The 15,707-nt window shown below is 34.1% G+C and overlaps 3 protein-coding genes across 9 annotated transcripts in view; 2 read left to right on the top strand and 1 right to left on the bottom strand.

The window, feature by feature from the left end:
• Positions 1 to 1,382: 1,382 nt before the first annotated feature.
• On the top strand, positions 1,383 to 5,223 carry LOC8262847 (leucine-rich repeat receptor-like protein kinase TDR). The gene is made up of 2 exons (XM_002523489.4): positions 1,383 to 4,271; positions 4,676 to 5,223. Exons 1-2 carry the CDS (start codon positions 1,709 to 1,711, stop codon positions 4,987 to 4,989), a joined length of 2,877 nt encoding a protein of 958 aa, XP_002523535.1. The 5' UTR covers positions 1,383 to 1,708; the 3' UTR covers positions 4,990 to 5,223.
• An 871-nt stretch (positions 5,224 to 6,094) lies between these two features.
• LOC8262845 lies at positions 6,095 to 7,110 on the bottom strand. The gene has a single exon (XM_002523487.4). The coding sequence runs from the start codon at positions 7,018 to 7,020 to the stop codon at positions 6,133 to 6,135; it is 888 nt and encodes a 295-aa protein (XP_002523533.1). The 5' UTR covers positions 7,021 to 7,110; the 3' UTR covers positions 6,095 to 6,132.
• A 1,338-nt stretch (positions 7,111 to 8,448) lies between these two features.
• Positions 8,449 to 15,707, top strand: part of LOC8262844 (dicer-like protein 4) — a 45,900-nt gene continuing 38,641 nt past the window's right edge. For 2 of the 7 annotated variants that reach the window (XM_015721977.3, XM_015721976.3), the window contains exons 1-7: positions 8,453 to 8,841; positions 9,159 to 9,336; positions 10,839 to 10,949; positions 11,629 to 11,769; positions 11,891 to 11,963; positions 14,105 to 14,169; positions 15,545 to 15,688. In XM_015721977.3, the coding sequence (XP_015577463.2) occupies positions 8,699 to 8,841; positions 9,159 to 9,336; positions 10,839 to 10,949; positions 11,629 to 11,769; positions 11,891 to 11,963; positions 14,105 to 14,169; positions 15,545 to 15,688 (855 nt within the window). In that variant the 5' untranslated portion in view covers positions 8,453 to 8,698. Of the gene's footprint in view, positions 8,842 to 9,158; positions 9,337 to 10,838; positions 10,950 to 11,628; positions 11,770 to 11,890; positions 11,964 to 14,104; positions 14,170 to 15,544; positions 15,689 to 15,707 lie in introns of those variants that run through there. The other 5 variants (XM_048371688.1, XM_025158142.2, XM_048371687.1 and 2 more) reach the window with 5 other exon arrangements.

Genomic DNA, 15,707 nt, shown 5'->3' with positions numbered 1-15,707 from the left:
CTAAGTACCCTCCCAAGAAGAAAAATAAAATTGTTTTGCACTATTTCCTATGTATATATATCTGTTCTCATATGTGTCCAAGAATTTCTCAGCAAATGAAGATTATAAAGAGAAAAAGAAAATAAAAAGAATTGGACCCAAGAAATCTTTGCAGTAATGAAAATGGTGGACAATATCCTTTTGCTTCCATTACACTTAATTTAGCAATGCCTTTTTTTGGCTCTTGTATTGTATGTTTGTGTCTTCACTTCTGCCATTGATGCAGTTTTGTTTCCATGTCCAAACAAAACCCAGTAGGACCATTTTCAGCTGCTATATATAGAGAATTCCTCAAGTATCGAATAATTTATTAAATAGGAAAAAATCATATTATAAAAGTATTTTTATATATAATTTTTTATTTATGAAAAGACTAACGGGTTATTAGTTTTGAGTTGGGTGAATGAATGAGTCATTTACTGCCAAGGTTACACACAGGTACCTCTACAATGGACCATACCTTTAATGTCCTTTAGGGACACAAAAGGCTTAGCTAATCATAAGCATAAATTAGAGTAAAAAAAGAAAGAGAAGATGAATGCTTTTTATGAATCTACTGTCTATTTTGCTGCCACAGAAGACTTGGTCAATCCTAACAAGTGCTCTTCCCTCTATATGATAATGCCCTAACTAAGCCATTACATTAGTAATTCAAAACTTTCAAAATAAAGGGACTTGTCAAGCTCAACCAATGCATGCACCATCCCCACGAGCTAATTATAACCCTTTTTACCAATAAATATTTCCTTGCAAATCTTAACATGATAATAACTCTAATTATGACTGAATTATAGTCGAAATTAGAATTAAATAATTGAATTAAGATAAATTAAAAAAATTTAAATAAATAAAACAAAGTGAAAATTTTAGAGAGTATTTATATTATTATTCATGATATTATTGAAGCTTTCAACAGTCCAAAAACTAGCTTACAGCAGTAGCTATCATGATAATTACCTACTAATTACAAAACCCTTTAATTAATCTTGTATATTCTTTTGCTTCTAAAATAATGATTCACTTTACTTATTCATAAACAACAATTTGCTCAAAATCATCCAAACAGAATAAGATGATGCACTAGAAACTTTATATCTTCAAAGCAAAAAAAATAAAATAATAATAATAATAACATGGATATGGAAGATTAGGTTAATGTCCCCATTGTCCCATGTCTAATATAGTTGGTTTTTTCTTTTTAATATTTATTTATAACCCTAATTTCAAATTAGGCACTGCTGCTAATGTTATTAGATTTTTTTAATTTCTTTTTAATCTCTTTTCTCTGTAGTGAAAAGCAAGAAAGCAAAAGATGCCTCTCAAGTTGTAAAAGCTAAATTCTTTAGTGGCAAACACCATCCAAATAAACTATGACCTAAAGGGTCCATTTACCATTCTTGCCTCCAAAAGCAAACCAATTATATTCTCTCAATATCAACTAACCAAAAATTTTAAAAGAAAAAAAGTAAATGAACACTTCCTATGCGTCACTCTCTCCTTTTATGCAATTTTTTTTTTTCTCTTTCTCTAGTCCCCATGCACCTCTCTCATCCAACAAAATCACAGTCCTGAAGACTGATTTCTAAAACTGACAATTTTTTTTTTGTTTTCTATCTGGGCTTGTGGGGGTGGTGTCCGTCTCCTCCTTCTAACTCTGCTGCGAGTTCCAATGGAGATATTCCGTTTCTTATACTTGAACATTTTCTTGATCTTGATATTCACTGCTGCAGTTGTTTCAGCTACTGATCCTTACTCTGAAGCCCTCTTGAGCTTAAAATCGGAGCTTATGGATGACGATAACAGTTTAGCTGACTGGTTATTGCCTTCTGTTGGGAATCCATCAAAGAAAATCCATGCATGTTCTTGGTCGGGGGTAAAATGCAACAAGAATTCTACTGTTGTTATTGCTCTTGATATTTCTTTCAAGAATCTCGGTGGTGCATTTCCAGGAAAGCATTTTAGTGTCTTTACTGAGCTTGTTGATCTCAATCTGAGTTATAATTCCTTCTCCGGTCGGCTTCCTGTTGAAATCTTTAACCTTACTAATCTAAGAAGCTTAGATTTCAGCAGAAACAATTTTTCTGGCCAGTTTCCAAGTGGGATTTCCAGTCTTCAAAACCTTGTTGTCCTCGATGCTTTTAGTAACAGCTTTTCAGGTCTATTGCCAGTTGAAATTTCTCAGCTCGAGTATATCAAGATTGTCAATCTTGCTGGGAGCTACTTTGATGGACCAATCCCACCTGAATATGGCTCTTTCAGGAGTCTTGAGTTTATTCACCTAGCAGGTAATCTTCTTAGTGGAAACATACCACCAGAATTAGGCAGACTCAAGACAGTGACCCATATGGAGATTGGCTATAATTCCTATCAGGGCAGTATTCCATGGCAATTGGGGAACATGAGTGAGATTCAATATCTTGATATAGCTGGAGCAAGCCTTACTGGTTCAATACCAAAGGAACTCTCCAATCTCACCAAGCTTCGGTCACTATTCCTCTTCAGAAACCATCTTACAGGATTGGTTCCATGGGAGTTCGGCAGAATCGAGCCTCTTTCTAGCTTAGATCTTTCTGACAATCAGCTCTCTGGTCCAATACCAGAAAGTTTTTCAGAGTTAAAGAATCTTAAGCTGCTAAGTCTCATGTATAATGAAATGAATGGCACCGTTCCACAAGGCATTGCTCAGCTTCCATCACTTGATACTCTACTTATATGGAACAATTTCTTTTCTGGGTCACTTCCCGAGGACTTGGGCAGGAATTCGAAGCTGAAATGGGTTGATGTTTCCACCAACAATTTTGTGGGTAGCATTCCGCCTGATATTTGTGCAGGAGGTGTTCTGTTCAAGTTGATCCTGTTTTCAAATAATTTTACAGGCAGCCTTTCACCATCTATTTCTAAGTGTTCTTCGCTTGTTCGTCTTCGGATTGAAGATAATTCTTTCTGGGGTGAAATTCCTCTGAAATTCAACAATCTACCTGACATCACATATGTAGACCTTTCCAGGAACAAGTTTACTGGTGGGATTCCTATAGATATCTTTCAAGCGCCGCAGCTTCAATACTTCAATATCTCCAATAATCCAGAGCTTGGAGGTACAATCCCAACAAAAACATGGTCTTCGCCACTTCTTCAAAACTTCTCAGCTTCAGGTTGTAATATCTCAGGCAACGTTCCTCCTTTCCACTCCTGCAAATCTGTTTCTGTTATCGAGTTAGACATGAACAACCTAGAAGGTAATGTCCCAGTAAGTATTTCTAAATGTCACAATCTTGAAAAGATGGATTTAGCTAGTAACAAGTTTTCTGGCCATATACCTGAAGAGCTTGCTAGTCTTCCAGCTTTAAGTTTCATAGACTTGTCACATAACAATTTTAGTGGTCATATCCCTGCAAAGTTTGGTGATCCTTCAAGATTAAAACTTCTCAATGTGTCGTTTAATGACATCTCTGGATCAATTCCTCCCAAGAAGTTGTTTAGACTGATAGGTAGCAGTGCATTTTCCGGAAATTCAAAGCTCTGTGGAGCACCCTTGCGACCATGTCATGCTTCAATGGCAATATTGGGCAGCAAAGGCACAAGGAAGCTTACATGGGTTCTTCTGTTAAGTGCGGGAGTGGTTTTGTTCATTGTAGCATCAGCTTGGGGAATATTTTATATCCGAAGAGGAAGTAAAGGACAATGGAAAATGGTCTCTTTCAATGGACTCCCTAGATTCACAGCAAATGATGTTTTGAGAAGTTTTAGCTTCACAGAGTCGATGGAAGCAGCACCGCCACTATCAGCTTCAGTTTGCAAAGCAGTTCTACCTACAGGAATAACAGTTTCGGTGAAAAAGATTGAATTTGAAGCAAAGAGAATGATGATGGTGACAGAATTTGTAATGAGAATGGGCAATGCAAGGCACAAGAATTTGATTAGATTACTGGGATTATGCTACAATAAGCAACTAGCTTATCTCTTGTATGACTACTTGCCAAATGGGAACTTGGCTGAGAAGATTAATGTGAAGAGGGATTGGCCAGCCAAGTACAAACTTGTGACTGGCATTGCAAGGGGACTTTGTTTCCTTCACCATGACTGTTATCCAGCAATTCCTCATGGAGATTTGAGGTCAAGTAACATAGTTTTTGACGAAAATATGGAACCCCATCTGGCTGAATTTGGGATTAAGTTCCTTGCCGAAATGATTAAAGGATCATCTCTAGCAACAATTAGCATGAAAGAAACAGGTATTCCCTTTCTACATAGTTGTTCTTTACCACATGTTTCATGCAGTACATGCCTAGGTTTTTCTTTATATTCCTGGATTTGAAGCAGCTTACTTTCGCATGTCAACATTCAACCAAAAAGTTCTACATCGGTTAAAATTGTAAGAGTGTCCGAAAACTAAATTTGGAGGCAGGAAAGACAGAACTTTCTGGGAAAATTGCCAAAGTACAATCGAGAAAATCATTGTTTTACCTAGACCATTATAGTCAATATTCCTTGCAAACACAAAAAGATACTGTATCACTATACCTTGTATTCCTTTCAAACAAGATTGTCAAAGTCTTCCCCTGTTTTGCAGCAGGATTAATTGTAATTAGGCAGTATAAAATGGTTACCACTTGTCTTATATATGTTTTTTGAACAGGTGAAATACTGAACAGCAGAATAAAAGAGGAGCTCTACATGGATATATACAGCTTTGGAGAGATTATTTTGGAAATCTTGACAAATGGTAGGATGGCAAATGCAGGGGGAAGCATACAGAGCAAGCCTAAAGAGGTACTCTTAAGAGAAATATACAATGAGAACGAAGCTAGTTCTTCTTCTGAATCAATGCAAGAAGAAATAAAACAGGTTCTTGAAGTTGCTTTGCTCTGCACAAGAAGTAGACCAGCTGATAGGCCACCCATGGAAGATGCATTAAAGCTTTTATCAGGGTTCAGGCCTCAGAGAAAATAACGCAAGTGATTGAAGCCAGATGACTATACTGTCAAATTCTTACATTTTCGGATTAATGGATGATAGGTATAACAATTAGCTAGTTGATATATATGTGTGTGTATTGCTTGATTAGCCCCTTTTTTCTGTAATTACCTAAAATGTTTTTCTGTTATATAGTGCTTATAAGTTTGTTTTTATTTTTTACCCGAAGAATTTTATCATAATACAAAAACTCAGATACTTGGTGTTTTATCTTCTATTTAATTATTATTTTTTTTTAATTTCTAAGGGGAGAAGTATTAGGATAAGTGATGTTGTCAATATGTAGCTTATAGCCGTGACCCTTTTGGCCCCAATACACAAAAACTAAAATTAGAACTTTCAGGTTGGCTTACAGGAAATTAATAGTTGACTGGCATTGGCCTCGCAGCTTCTTATATGGAAAAACAATAGGGGGTAGGGAGGGGGAAAAGGGTAACATTAACAATGGGTAACTGTAAAAGCAAAAGGAAAACAATCAGATTTGCACATAGAAGAAAATTTCTTCCCTAGACAATGGCTAATGGACCGACAAGACATACTGGTAGACTCCAGTTTCAAAAGTATATAAAGAATCCTACATGTATGTGTCTTGTCATTCTAGGCACAAATAGTGTTCCAATTCTTGCTCAAGGGAAAGGAAGGAAGAGGAAGCCATTTTCTTGCAAGTGTTGGTATTCTTTCAAAAGCATCTCTATCCCAAAAACAAGAGATTCTTCACTGCAATTCGCATAACTTTCTATTATTCCTATATTTGGCAGGTTTGTGTTCAGAAGAAAGAGTAGAACAATCCAGGATTAAAGAAACAAATAGTGTAATCATTGTTATTAAAGATCATATATGATTTAGAATATTCTCTCCCAGCAGTTTCCTCCTTTACTGTGTCTATTACATGGCAAAACAGCTTAAGACTTCAACACTAATTGACATTGGTTCATTATTCATGAATCATATACTCATTTAGCATCATATCATATTGAATTGTAAATTCAAGTATTATAATTAGATTCAAAGAATCTCAGTGGTATGATACTACTTGAGGGATTCGTTTTGTTATGTAAGTTAAATCACTAAATGCAACAAGTAAAGGAAATTCTTATTTGGGCTTTCATTGAGACAAATTCACAAACAGTTAGAACTCAAACCTTGCAATCTACTATATAAAGCATCTACGACGCCTTCAAAACTACTAAACCTATCACTCACAACATCAACATCTACACCCAATCTCTCAGCCCCAGCTGCGGTCACCGGCCCGTGTGCAGCCACCACCAATTCCGGCCATCTCTGCTTCACCATCTTCCAATCCCATCTATACTCACTCAAACTTTTCAACAACCCTTCCACTTCAGCACTGCTAGTAAACACCACACCATCCAATCCCTCCTCCTTCACTATCCCCTCCGCGCAGGTGGGTCCCAACCAACGTGTCTCATAAGCATCAACCCTAATCGGAACCCACCCGGCGGCCTCCAGTTCCCGGAGAAAATCCGGAACAACTGGAGGCTCCTTTAGTCCCACAATTTTCGGGACTAGACACAAAACCCTCCGACCACCTCCAGCACCAAGTGATTGGACCAAACCGCTTGGCGTGGCGGTTTGAGGGACTAAGGCCCTAATCCTATTAATACTAGAACAAATATTAAGCAAAAACGCAGAGTCTATCAACTCGGCGTCTTTGCCTAAAGCCCCAATGATCATTGCATCATGAGAAGGATGCAATAGAGGAGTTGCGAGTGAGCATATAGCTTTAGAGAATGCGGTAATTGCGGTGCGGGAAGGGAAGAGAATAGCGGAGATGGGAGAAATGGAGTGAGGGGCGAGGTGCAGGGCCAGAGAGGAGAGGGTTTGTGGAGTGGGTTGGGTGATTATTGTGGGACACCAGAGGGGAGTTAAGGATTTGAGAGTGAGGAGATGGGAGAGTCTGGAAGCGTAGTTTTGTGGAGTGGTGAAGGCTACGGTGGGTTTGGCGGTGGTGGTAACGGGGCTGTGCATAGCCACGGCCATCATGGCATTATCATTTAGTCACACTGGTTGCACCGCATGATACGAGCAATTACCATGCGAATAAGTTTCAATTTGCATAAGTGCAATTTGAATTTTTTACTTTTTCTTTTTATACTTTTTGGGGGAATGTTGCTCAAATTTTTATTTCTTTTTTAATTTAAATTACACCGTAAAATAGAGATTGAGAGTTTTTCCTTAAATTCTTTTTTGAAAGGAATAAAAAATAACTCAGTACTTTTTAAAAAGCCATTTTATAGTTTAAATATTGAATTTTGATAGAGAATCATCTCGTTATTCTACTGTTATAAACTTATTTTTTTAACCATAAAAATTTAACTAATATTATTTTAAATAATTTATTTATTTTGTGTCTTTCTATTAATACTAAACTGCTATAAATTTATATTTTTAGTTATTTACAAATTTATATTCCTAATTAATTAAAATTATATAAATAAATATTTATTTTAATAAAATTGTAAAATTCTAAAATAAATAAAAGTTCTAATAAATAAAATCTATATATTTAATTAATTAGTATTTAAATATTATATATAATTAACTACTTTGATATTTAATTATATTAATGAATTATTAAAACTAAAAATAATATTTACTTTTGTAATTTATATAGTATCATACATCTATAATACATTAAAATTATAATAAATAAAATTTAATAAAATTTCATTTAAAATTTATTTCTTTATAAAGACTATATTAAATTCTTTCACATTTTACATGGAGTAATTTAAATGAAAACGAGAGAATGAAAATTTTAGATAAATCAATTTAAAAGTAAAAAGAGCAAAAAAATTTAAGTTAATTTATATACAAATCTAAAGTCAAATTGAATTTTATTTCATTACTATATGATATAATTTTTTTATGTGAAGCTATTAATATATAGAATAATCATAATTTTTTTAAATATGTACTATTTTTTAAATTTTGTAAAAATATAATTATATTATTTTATTATTATAGAATTTATTATATAATTATAAATAATTAATTGACTTATAAATTTTTTTAATTTTTATATACAAATCAAATTATATAAGTAAATTTATAACTGGTACGCCATTTTTATTCTTAATTTATAAAAGATATTCTTATTTTTTTAATCCGAGTTTATATGATACAAAATTTTCTTTTATTTAAAAGTTGAAAGTAATATTTTCAAAATTGAATCAAAACTCAAAATTATATTCAATTGATTTTGAACGGTGGGTACAGTTAGTTTTTATTTATAGATAGTATAAAGATTTAGACAAAAGAGATGAAATAAAATATAGAAAATTTGATAAAAAAAACATAATAAAGAAATAATGATAAAAGATAATTAAATTAACGCTTACATTTCTTTGTATGCTATTTCTTTGCGGGGTGGCGTAAATTAATAATATCTGTAGGATATTTATGAGAATTTTGACATAAATTCATTTAAAAATGTTAATTTTGACTTCGGTTTGACTATTTGAATTAAATATTCCAAACATCATTCGTCTGATGTAATGCTGCTCAAACTGCAGAAATACCTTCCTTGAGAATCCAGTCTCATTCTCAAATATAATCCGTAAAGGAAACAACCCCTTTCTCTCTCTCTCTCTCTCTGCAACTTGCTGGAAGAAAAAGAAGCTAAAGAAAGCCCGCTTGATCACTACGCCACTAAAGCCAAATGCCTGACGGTGAAGCTGACATTTCCCCCGATGATAGTAGCAGCATTTGCACTGTCAACAGAATCGCTGGTGATGATGATGGAGATGAGTGCAACTCTATGCCTCAACAACCTGAGAAGGATCCAAGAAAAATCGCTAGAAAGTATGTCTTTTGTTGTTTTATAGCTTTTTGTTTATTTTGTTCACTTCTAGTGAAGTTTCTGTGTTTGATGAATTTCTTTAACCTTTTTCTTTGTTTTGTCGAGAGATTGGGGTAAATTTGAATATAATCTTTGCTTTAAACCCTTCTAATAATTACTGGATTTTCTCATTGCATAGGTGAGGTTTTTATTTTTCTTGACCAGAAAGCAGAGGACTGCTCTGTTTGGTTGGGGTGAAATATAAAGAGTTCGTTTGTTTGTTTGTTTGTTTTCAGTGCTAATGTGGATTTATTGATTAACTTGTTTGTTTGTGTTTTAGATATCAGTTGGAATTATGCAAGAAGGCTCTGGAGGAGAATATAATTGTGTATCTAGGAACAGGTTGTGGCAAAACTCACATTGCTGTTTTGCTTATTTATGAGTTGGGTCACTTGATAAGGAAACCTTTGAAGAATGTATGTGTTTTTCTTGCGCCAACGGTTGCACTTGTTCAACAAGTGAGGTTCTTTTGTTGTCTTGTGTTGTTATGTATTTAATTTGTTGCTCAATTTATGGAGTAATTTGTCCCACATTTGCTGTCCTTGTGCCACGTCAATGCGCAACAAGCTACGCGGCAGAATGGACGCATAATACAATTTATCCAATTTTAGATTATATTCAAATGGAACGGTATCTTGCTTTATCTGGTTTATGCATAAATGTTCTTTGCATTTATTAGTGATATTAATTATGCCTGTGGGACTTGGCTTGAAGGGTAGAAAGGTAGACTTGGGTTCTTTTTAGTTCTTAATGTTTGTTCGTCAAGTGTCATTTACTTGGCTTGTTTGCTTTTATTTAATTTGTTATTCGGTTTTAGGAGAAATTATACAAGGCATTTGTTCTGAAATGTCAACATGCAACAAGCCACGTGGCACAAATGATGCACTGTATATTGGATTATGTTCAGATTGAAATTGGATATCTTGCTTCTTTTTGGTTGATATATGGATATCTGCGCGTTTAGTAGGGGTACCCGTGGGTCATGGCTTTTTATGGTAGAAAGCTGGACTGGGGTTTCTTAGGTCTTAGGATTTGATGTTGATAATAAATGAAATAAAGGGATCAGTTAATAATCCTTAATAGCTCTTGATCTTCTCGTAGCTATACAAAATGTAGTGTGCTATAGCTTCTGGTGAATAGTTTGATGTTTGTCTAGATTAATTTTAGGGTGTATATGTAGCAATGCATAGGTGAGCTTTGAAGCTGACAAAATGAATTCAACCGAAACTAGTTTTGTTCAATAATTTTTAATTCTACAATAGACAAACATAAGTGCTCTAGTCTAGGTATACTACATAACTTCCAAGCTGGAGGGTTTTAGAGGAGAGTTTTTTGGCCATGATAATAGGTATTGCGATGGGGTTTTATTGTCACTTAAGAGTTTAAGGCTTTGTGCCAAATTTTGTACATTTTTAAGAAGTAGCTATGAAGATGGCTCAACAATAATGAAAGTGCAAGACTCAAGAAAAGGGAAAATAAATTGGAACACCAAGATTACTTGCATAAATACATGAAGTTGTGGAGAAGCTCGAGGAAATAACAAGGATGATTGTCAATCCTTGACCACCTTATAATGGAAATATGTGGTTGCTTTTGCTCCTCTTGAGACTAGAACATGCTTTATTTATGTTATCATGACTTTGAAATGGCTTATCTGCAAGAATACCAAATCTTTTATTAAAGTGTTCATAGTCATTAGTTTGTCCACTCCATGTTAACTGCCCTGTTCTCGCAGTTCTCATGTATGAAATCTCTTAATGCTGTGAGTGTTATACATTTGTGTTTGTAATTCAGTTATATCACAATGGTTTGGGTGAGCTTATTTAAAGCTGTTGTAGAACAGTGAATGTATCTAAATCTGAACTTATTAACTTTGCTTGAGCCTTGAGATATCTCAAGACTCAGCATCAATCTTCATCTGAACACTTGCAATGCCTGAACTTATTATATGCTTTTGCAGCAAGCCAGGGTTATAGAACAATCTATTGATTTCAAGGTTGGGGTTTATTGTGGGAATTCCAACCACTTGAAGAGCCATCGTGATTGGGAAAAAGAGATAGAACAAAATGAGGTAGTTAGATAGTTATTGATTCTATTGTTAAATTTTACATATTTTTTAACTAAGAACTCTGCGCTGTTTTAAGATACAACATTGTCTTATATTATTTCTGAAAATATATATAATATTATTTATTGCTCTTAATTATCCTTGTATAATAACAAAGTATAGCATGCAATTAAGTTGATATAAACGATATATGACTAAGATTTATGTGAAGGAAGGATGTTTACTTTACAGGGGAAGACATTGATTTCCTTTTTTACTATGACTTCTGGAATGTACAATTGTAGGAACTTTAAGTTGTTTTTGGGATAGTATTTAACACAGAAAGCAAGGAGCCAAAGACTGGAGCTCTAGTTGTTCAAATGTTATCATTTTCCCAATAGACCACTGCCATCAGTTCCACCACTATCGACATATATAGGCTCTGTCACTAAAGCCATAGTTGACATCATCGCAACCACCACTTATACCATCACACCACCAATACTTCTGCCACCCCCTTCCAAGCTACCGTTACTGGTCCTTTACTGATTTTTTGCTGCTGGCATCACTAGCATTTTTGCTACTTCTTCAACTATGTTATCATCGTGCCACTAAACAAGTGTTTTCTGCCACTAAAGAGGCCTTTCTTCTACCGGTAATAATCCCCTTTACTTGACATCATATTCTTGGATGTTTTATGCAGGTTCTTGTCATGACTCCACAGATACTACTGCATACCTTAGGTCACAGCTTCATCAAGATGGAGTTAATTTCTCTTTTGATTTTTGACGAATGCCATCATGCTCAAGTCCAAAGTAGTCATCCTTACGCCGAAATCATGAAAGTACAGGCTGCATGAATCTCATGTTTATACTTGTATACATACACCAAAGAACTACATGCCTGCAAATTACTACAATCTTCCTTTTAGTTGGTCTGATAATCATTCTATTGACATTCTGTAGGTCTTCTACAAAACTGGCGATGGAAAATTTCCCCGTATATTTGGCATGACTGCATCTCCAGTTGTGGGGAAAGGTAATACAAACCTAGATCTCTTATCATGATCATTGGGTTTTTTACCATCTCAAGGTATCCGAGTGTTCTTCTATTGTTGTTGCATGAAACTTATCTTTATCTCATGTACAAATATTGTCCCTATCATTGTACTTTTAGTTTTAGCTTTAAAACCTATTGTAATGATCATCAGAATCTTTGACATGGAAAGTAAAAGGAAAAGCATCATTCTTCAAAATGTTCCTTGTTGTAATAATGTGTGTATGTTTGAATTGGACACTACCGTTTTAAGGGCCAAACGTCCTTAGAGCATTTGTATGCATAGCATGCATCTTGTACTTGTCATGTAGAGACCTGCAATATACATGGTATGCATTAAGATAAAATGAAGTAAGGGCAAGCATTCTATAAGACTGGAAAATACTACATATTCATGTCTCTGTGTGTTCAGATGGAAAATATATGTCATCATCAAAAAACTTATTAAGAGCTTGTAGATATTTTCCTTTAAAACAGATATTTTGGTCTTATAACCCATAAGATAAAGAAAGAAGAGATGTTTGGGACAGCATGCTCTGTTCTGTCTTGTACTTTGTTATATATGATTGCTGCTGTTTTATCTAATAAATGTTTGTTTGAAGTGATTGTATAATGCGCATTTGATATCACCTATATGTGGACATAATAGAAATTTAGTCGTCATTAGAATTGTGGGATATATGAGGATGGGAGGAGATGTCACGGATTTAAATTGTGGTTATGGTTGCATGTGACTGAAACAAGACCGTTGTGGCTGTTATTTAGAAGCTTCAGCCTGTTGATATGCAAATATTTTTATAAGATTTGCAAAATGCACTAAAAGAATAGTGTTAAAGCAGTTAATTAAATTAAGCAATGCTACTACATAATGAACAATATATATACTGAATATAGGCACTGAGAGATTTAGATTTGTTATTACTAATCCATGATTAACTTACCTTTGCATTAAATGTATTTCTTGTATTTATGCACTATGAACATTAACCAAGCTAGTCCTCAAATTTAATGTTAAGTTTGTAATTCCATAAATGCTTTCAATTTTTTTTTTTTTTGAATAGTTTAGATCCGAAAAACTAGTATATGATAGCAGAAATCCCATTCTTTTTATATTGCTTAAACAAATAGTGTTACAAACTATTTGCAAAAGTGACAGTAAAAAAGCTAAAACTAACTCCCTTTCATAGAATGTGTGAAAAAGTCCTTGAGTTTTGTTCTTCTTGACTTGATTTTTGCCATGTTACTCAACCTATGGCCTGAACCTAGTAAGTAACAGCTGTTCCATTACATAAGATCCATTGTTTGAAACTATCATTTGCTTTACTTGCTGTCACTTTTGATGCTGCACAGAACAAAGAAGGAAAGAAAATAGCTCAAGTTAAAGAGTCTTACACCACAATTCAAGAGTCTTGATCCAAGTTATCATAGCCATAGAAAAGTAACCTGACTAAATAAAAAGCAGTTGAGATTTGTTGTCTCCCTTTTAGTTTGAATTATGTTACTATTTGTCAGAAGTCCTAAAATCTAGTGTTGAGAGTATGACTTTCATAGTAAATCTTACTATGTTTAATTATTTGCTCTTTAATTGACATTCCTTTTCTCGTAGAAAATTATATTTTGATGGCTAAACTTAAGTTTGAAATAAGCTGTTCGGTTTGTAATTCTTCAAAGAGTTGTTTAATTTACCTGTCCCAGATGAGGCAAGTAAATAAAGGTCTATCTGCTGATATGTGTGTTTGTGCTACAAAAGTGGTGAATCAAATTCTCAGCATCACTTTACTTAAAAGTGGTGGATCAAATTCAATGCAGATAACAAACATCCAGAATAGTGCATTCAAAACACATATGATTCTGCATTTTATTATTATATCTTTTTTAAAAAACAAAGCCTACTATATCTGTTGGAATTATTGTAAACAAACATCACTGTATCGTGGCATCATAAATTATTATTTTTATTTTTTATCCACTCTCTTATCAAATAAATACATCTAATACTTAACAAATTGTTTTAGTTATGTGGTTTGGGTTTCTGATATTCAAAGCCAGGTTCATTTCAATGTTCACTAAATTCTTTTGTCTATGTGATGTCTTTTTTCCTCTTTTTTTTTCTTTCTTTCCAGGTGCTTCTAATCAAGCTAATTTACCCAAAAGCATCAATAGTCTTGAAAATTTACTTGACGCCAAGGTAAATTATGAATAATAGTGTACCCATGGAAGTACCCATATTCTGTTATCATAGTTGCTCTCTTCCATGTCGAGGTATGCTGCATTGAGAATGTTGTTCATAATCCATTTTGAATATCGATCCCATTTAAGTCTATACGTATTTGCATTTCATTGTATATGTTCTTATTTTGAGTCGATCTTTTGTCCTTATTAAACTTTTGTGTAGTTGTGGCTCTGTTAACCTATAAGACTACTGCATTGTCCTTTGAAGTCTTCCCAATCTTTTATCACCTCAAGTCTAGTGCTAGCCATAGCTTATGTTAGTGCGAATAACTTTCCAGATTTAAGCACTCATTCAATTTGCAATACACAGAACCCATGTCTTTGTTCCAGGATCAATACATCTGGCTTATAAAAATTCTTAATAACCAGCATGCAAGAGTTGTGTGCTTTGGACTGTCATAATAGTGCATGTACATGAATTTTTGATGGAAGCAGTGTTATCAGAAACCTGACATGCTTCAAAAATATTATGCTGCAAGTTATTTGTTTATGTTTGAAAATTCTTTTGACATTTTATTATGTGCTTTAGGTCCTTATCATGTATGACTGTTTGTTTCTGAAGACATCTTCATTCCTATTATATACAACATTTATTACTGCTCGTCCTTTTCTATTTAATGTTTCAAGTTGAACAATAAAAAATAGTGTAGAAGGCTCCATCTTTTCTTTTCTAATATACTTTCTGCTTTCTTTTAATCGTTTCAACAGATTATAGGAAAGTAGTTTTTGGGTGTACGCTTAAGGAGACCTGGGTGAAAGGTCAACAGAATTACACGAGTCTCTCTCTCTCACATGCATGTGGTGCACACACACACACACACACAAAATATGTTGGAAGTAGTTGCAGTTTTGTCAATCGATGAAAGGATGTGCATGTCATACATCTTTCTTACTATTGTCCAAATCCTGTACTCTCCAGAAGGTAATGCCAGAAATGCCATTTTTATGGACATTCTTAGGTAAGCATGCATAGGGTTCCAACTTTTTCTGGCACATGAGCTCTTAAATGAAACCTTTACATCTTTAAAATTCTCATATGGTGAAGATTGATTGTGTTTAAGCATTCTTAGGATTTGCATATGATCTTCTCCATAGTCCATTGTGAAAGTGGAGCTCAGTTGTGAATTTATTTGGATGAGTTCTTGCTGTTTCAGTACCTCCAAACTAATCATTGAAAACATGGTCAATGATATAAGCAAGTAGTATTCAAGTTCCCTTTTTGTGCCAAGTATATGGCAAGGTTTCATTTTGCATGTGATTGTGCTGATCTTTTTGTTCCTCAATGTTAGTAGCTTCTCAATTCTAAAATGTGTTCCATAACCATTTTTCAGGTTTATTCTGTTGAAGACAATGAAGAGCTGGAACTGTTTGTAGCATCTCCTGTAGTTAGGATATACTTATATGCTCCTGTTGCAAATGAAAAATCTAGCTCCTATATGACTTATTTTAGTAAACTGGAAGAGATAAAACGCAAGGTTTATTTCTTTCTTTCGT

The sequence above is a fragment of the Ricinus communis genome, chromosome 3, assembly GCF_019578655.1.
Source record: "Ricinus communis isolate WT05 ecotype wild-type chromosome 3, ASM1957865v1, whole genome shotgun sequence".
NCBI classification, from domain to species: domain Eukaryota; kingdom Viridiplantae; phylum Streptophyta; class Magnoliopsida; order Malpighiales; family Euphorbiaceae; genus Ricinus; species Ricinus communis.
Note: the sequence above shows the minus strand (reverse complement) of the source record. Positions and strands in the feature narration are given on the sequence as shown.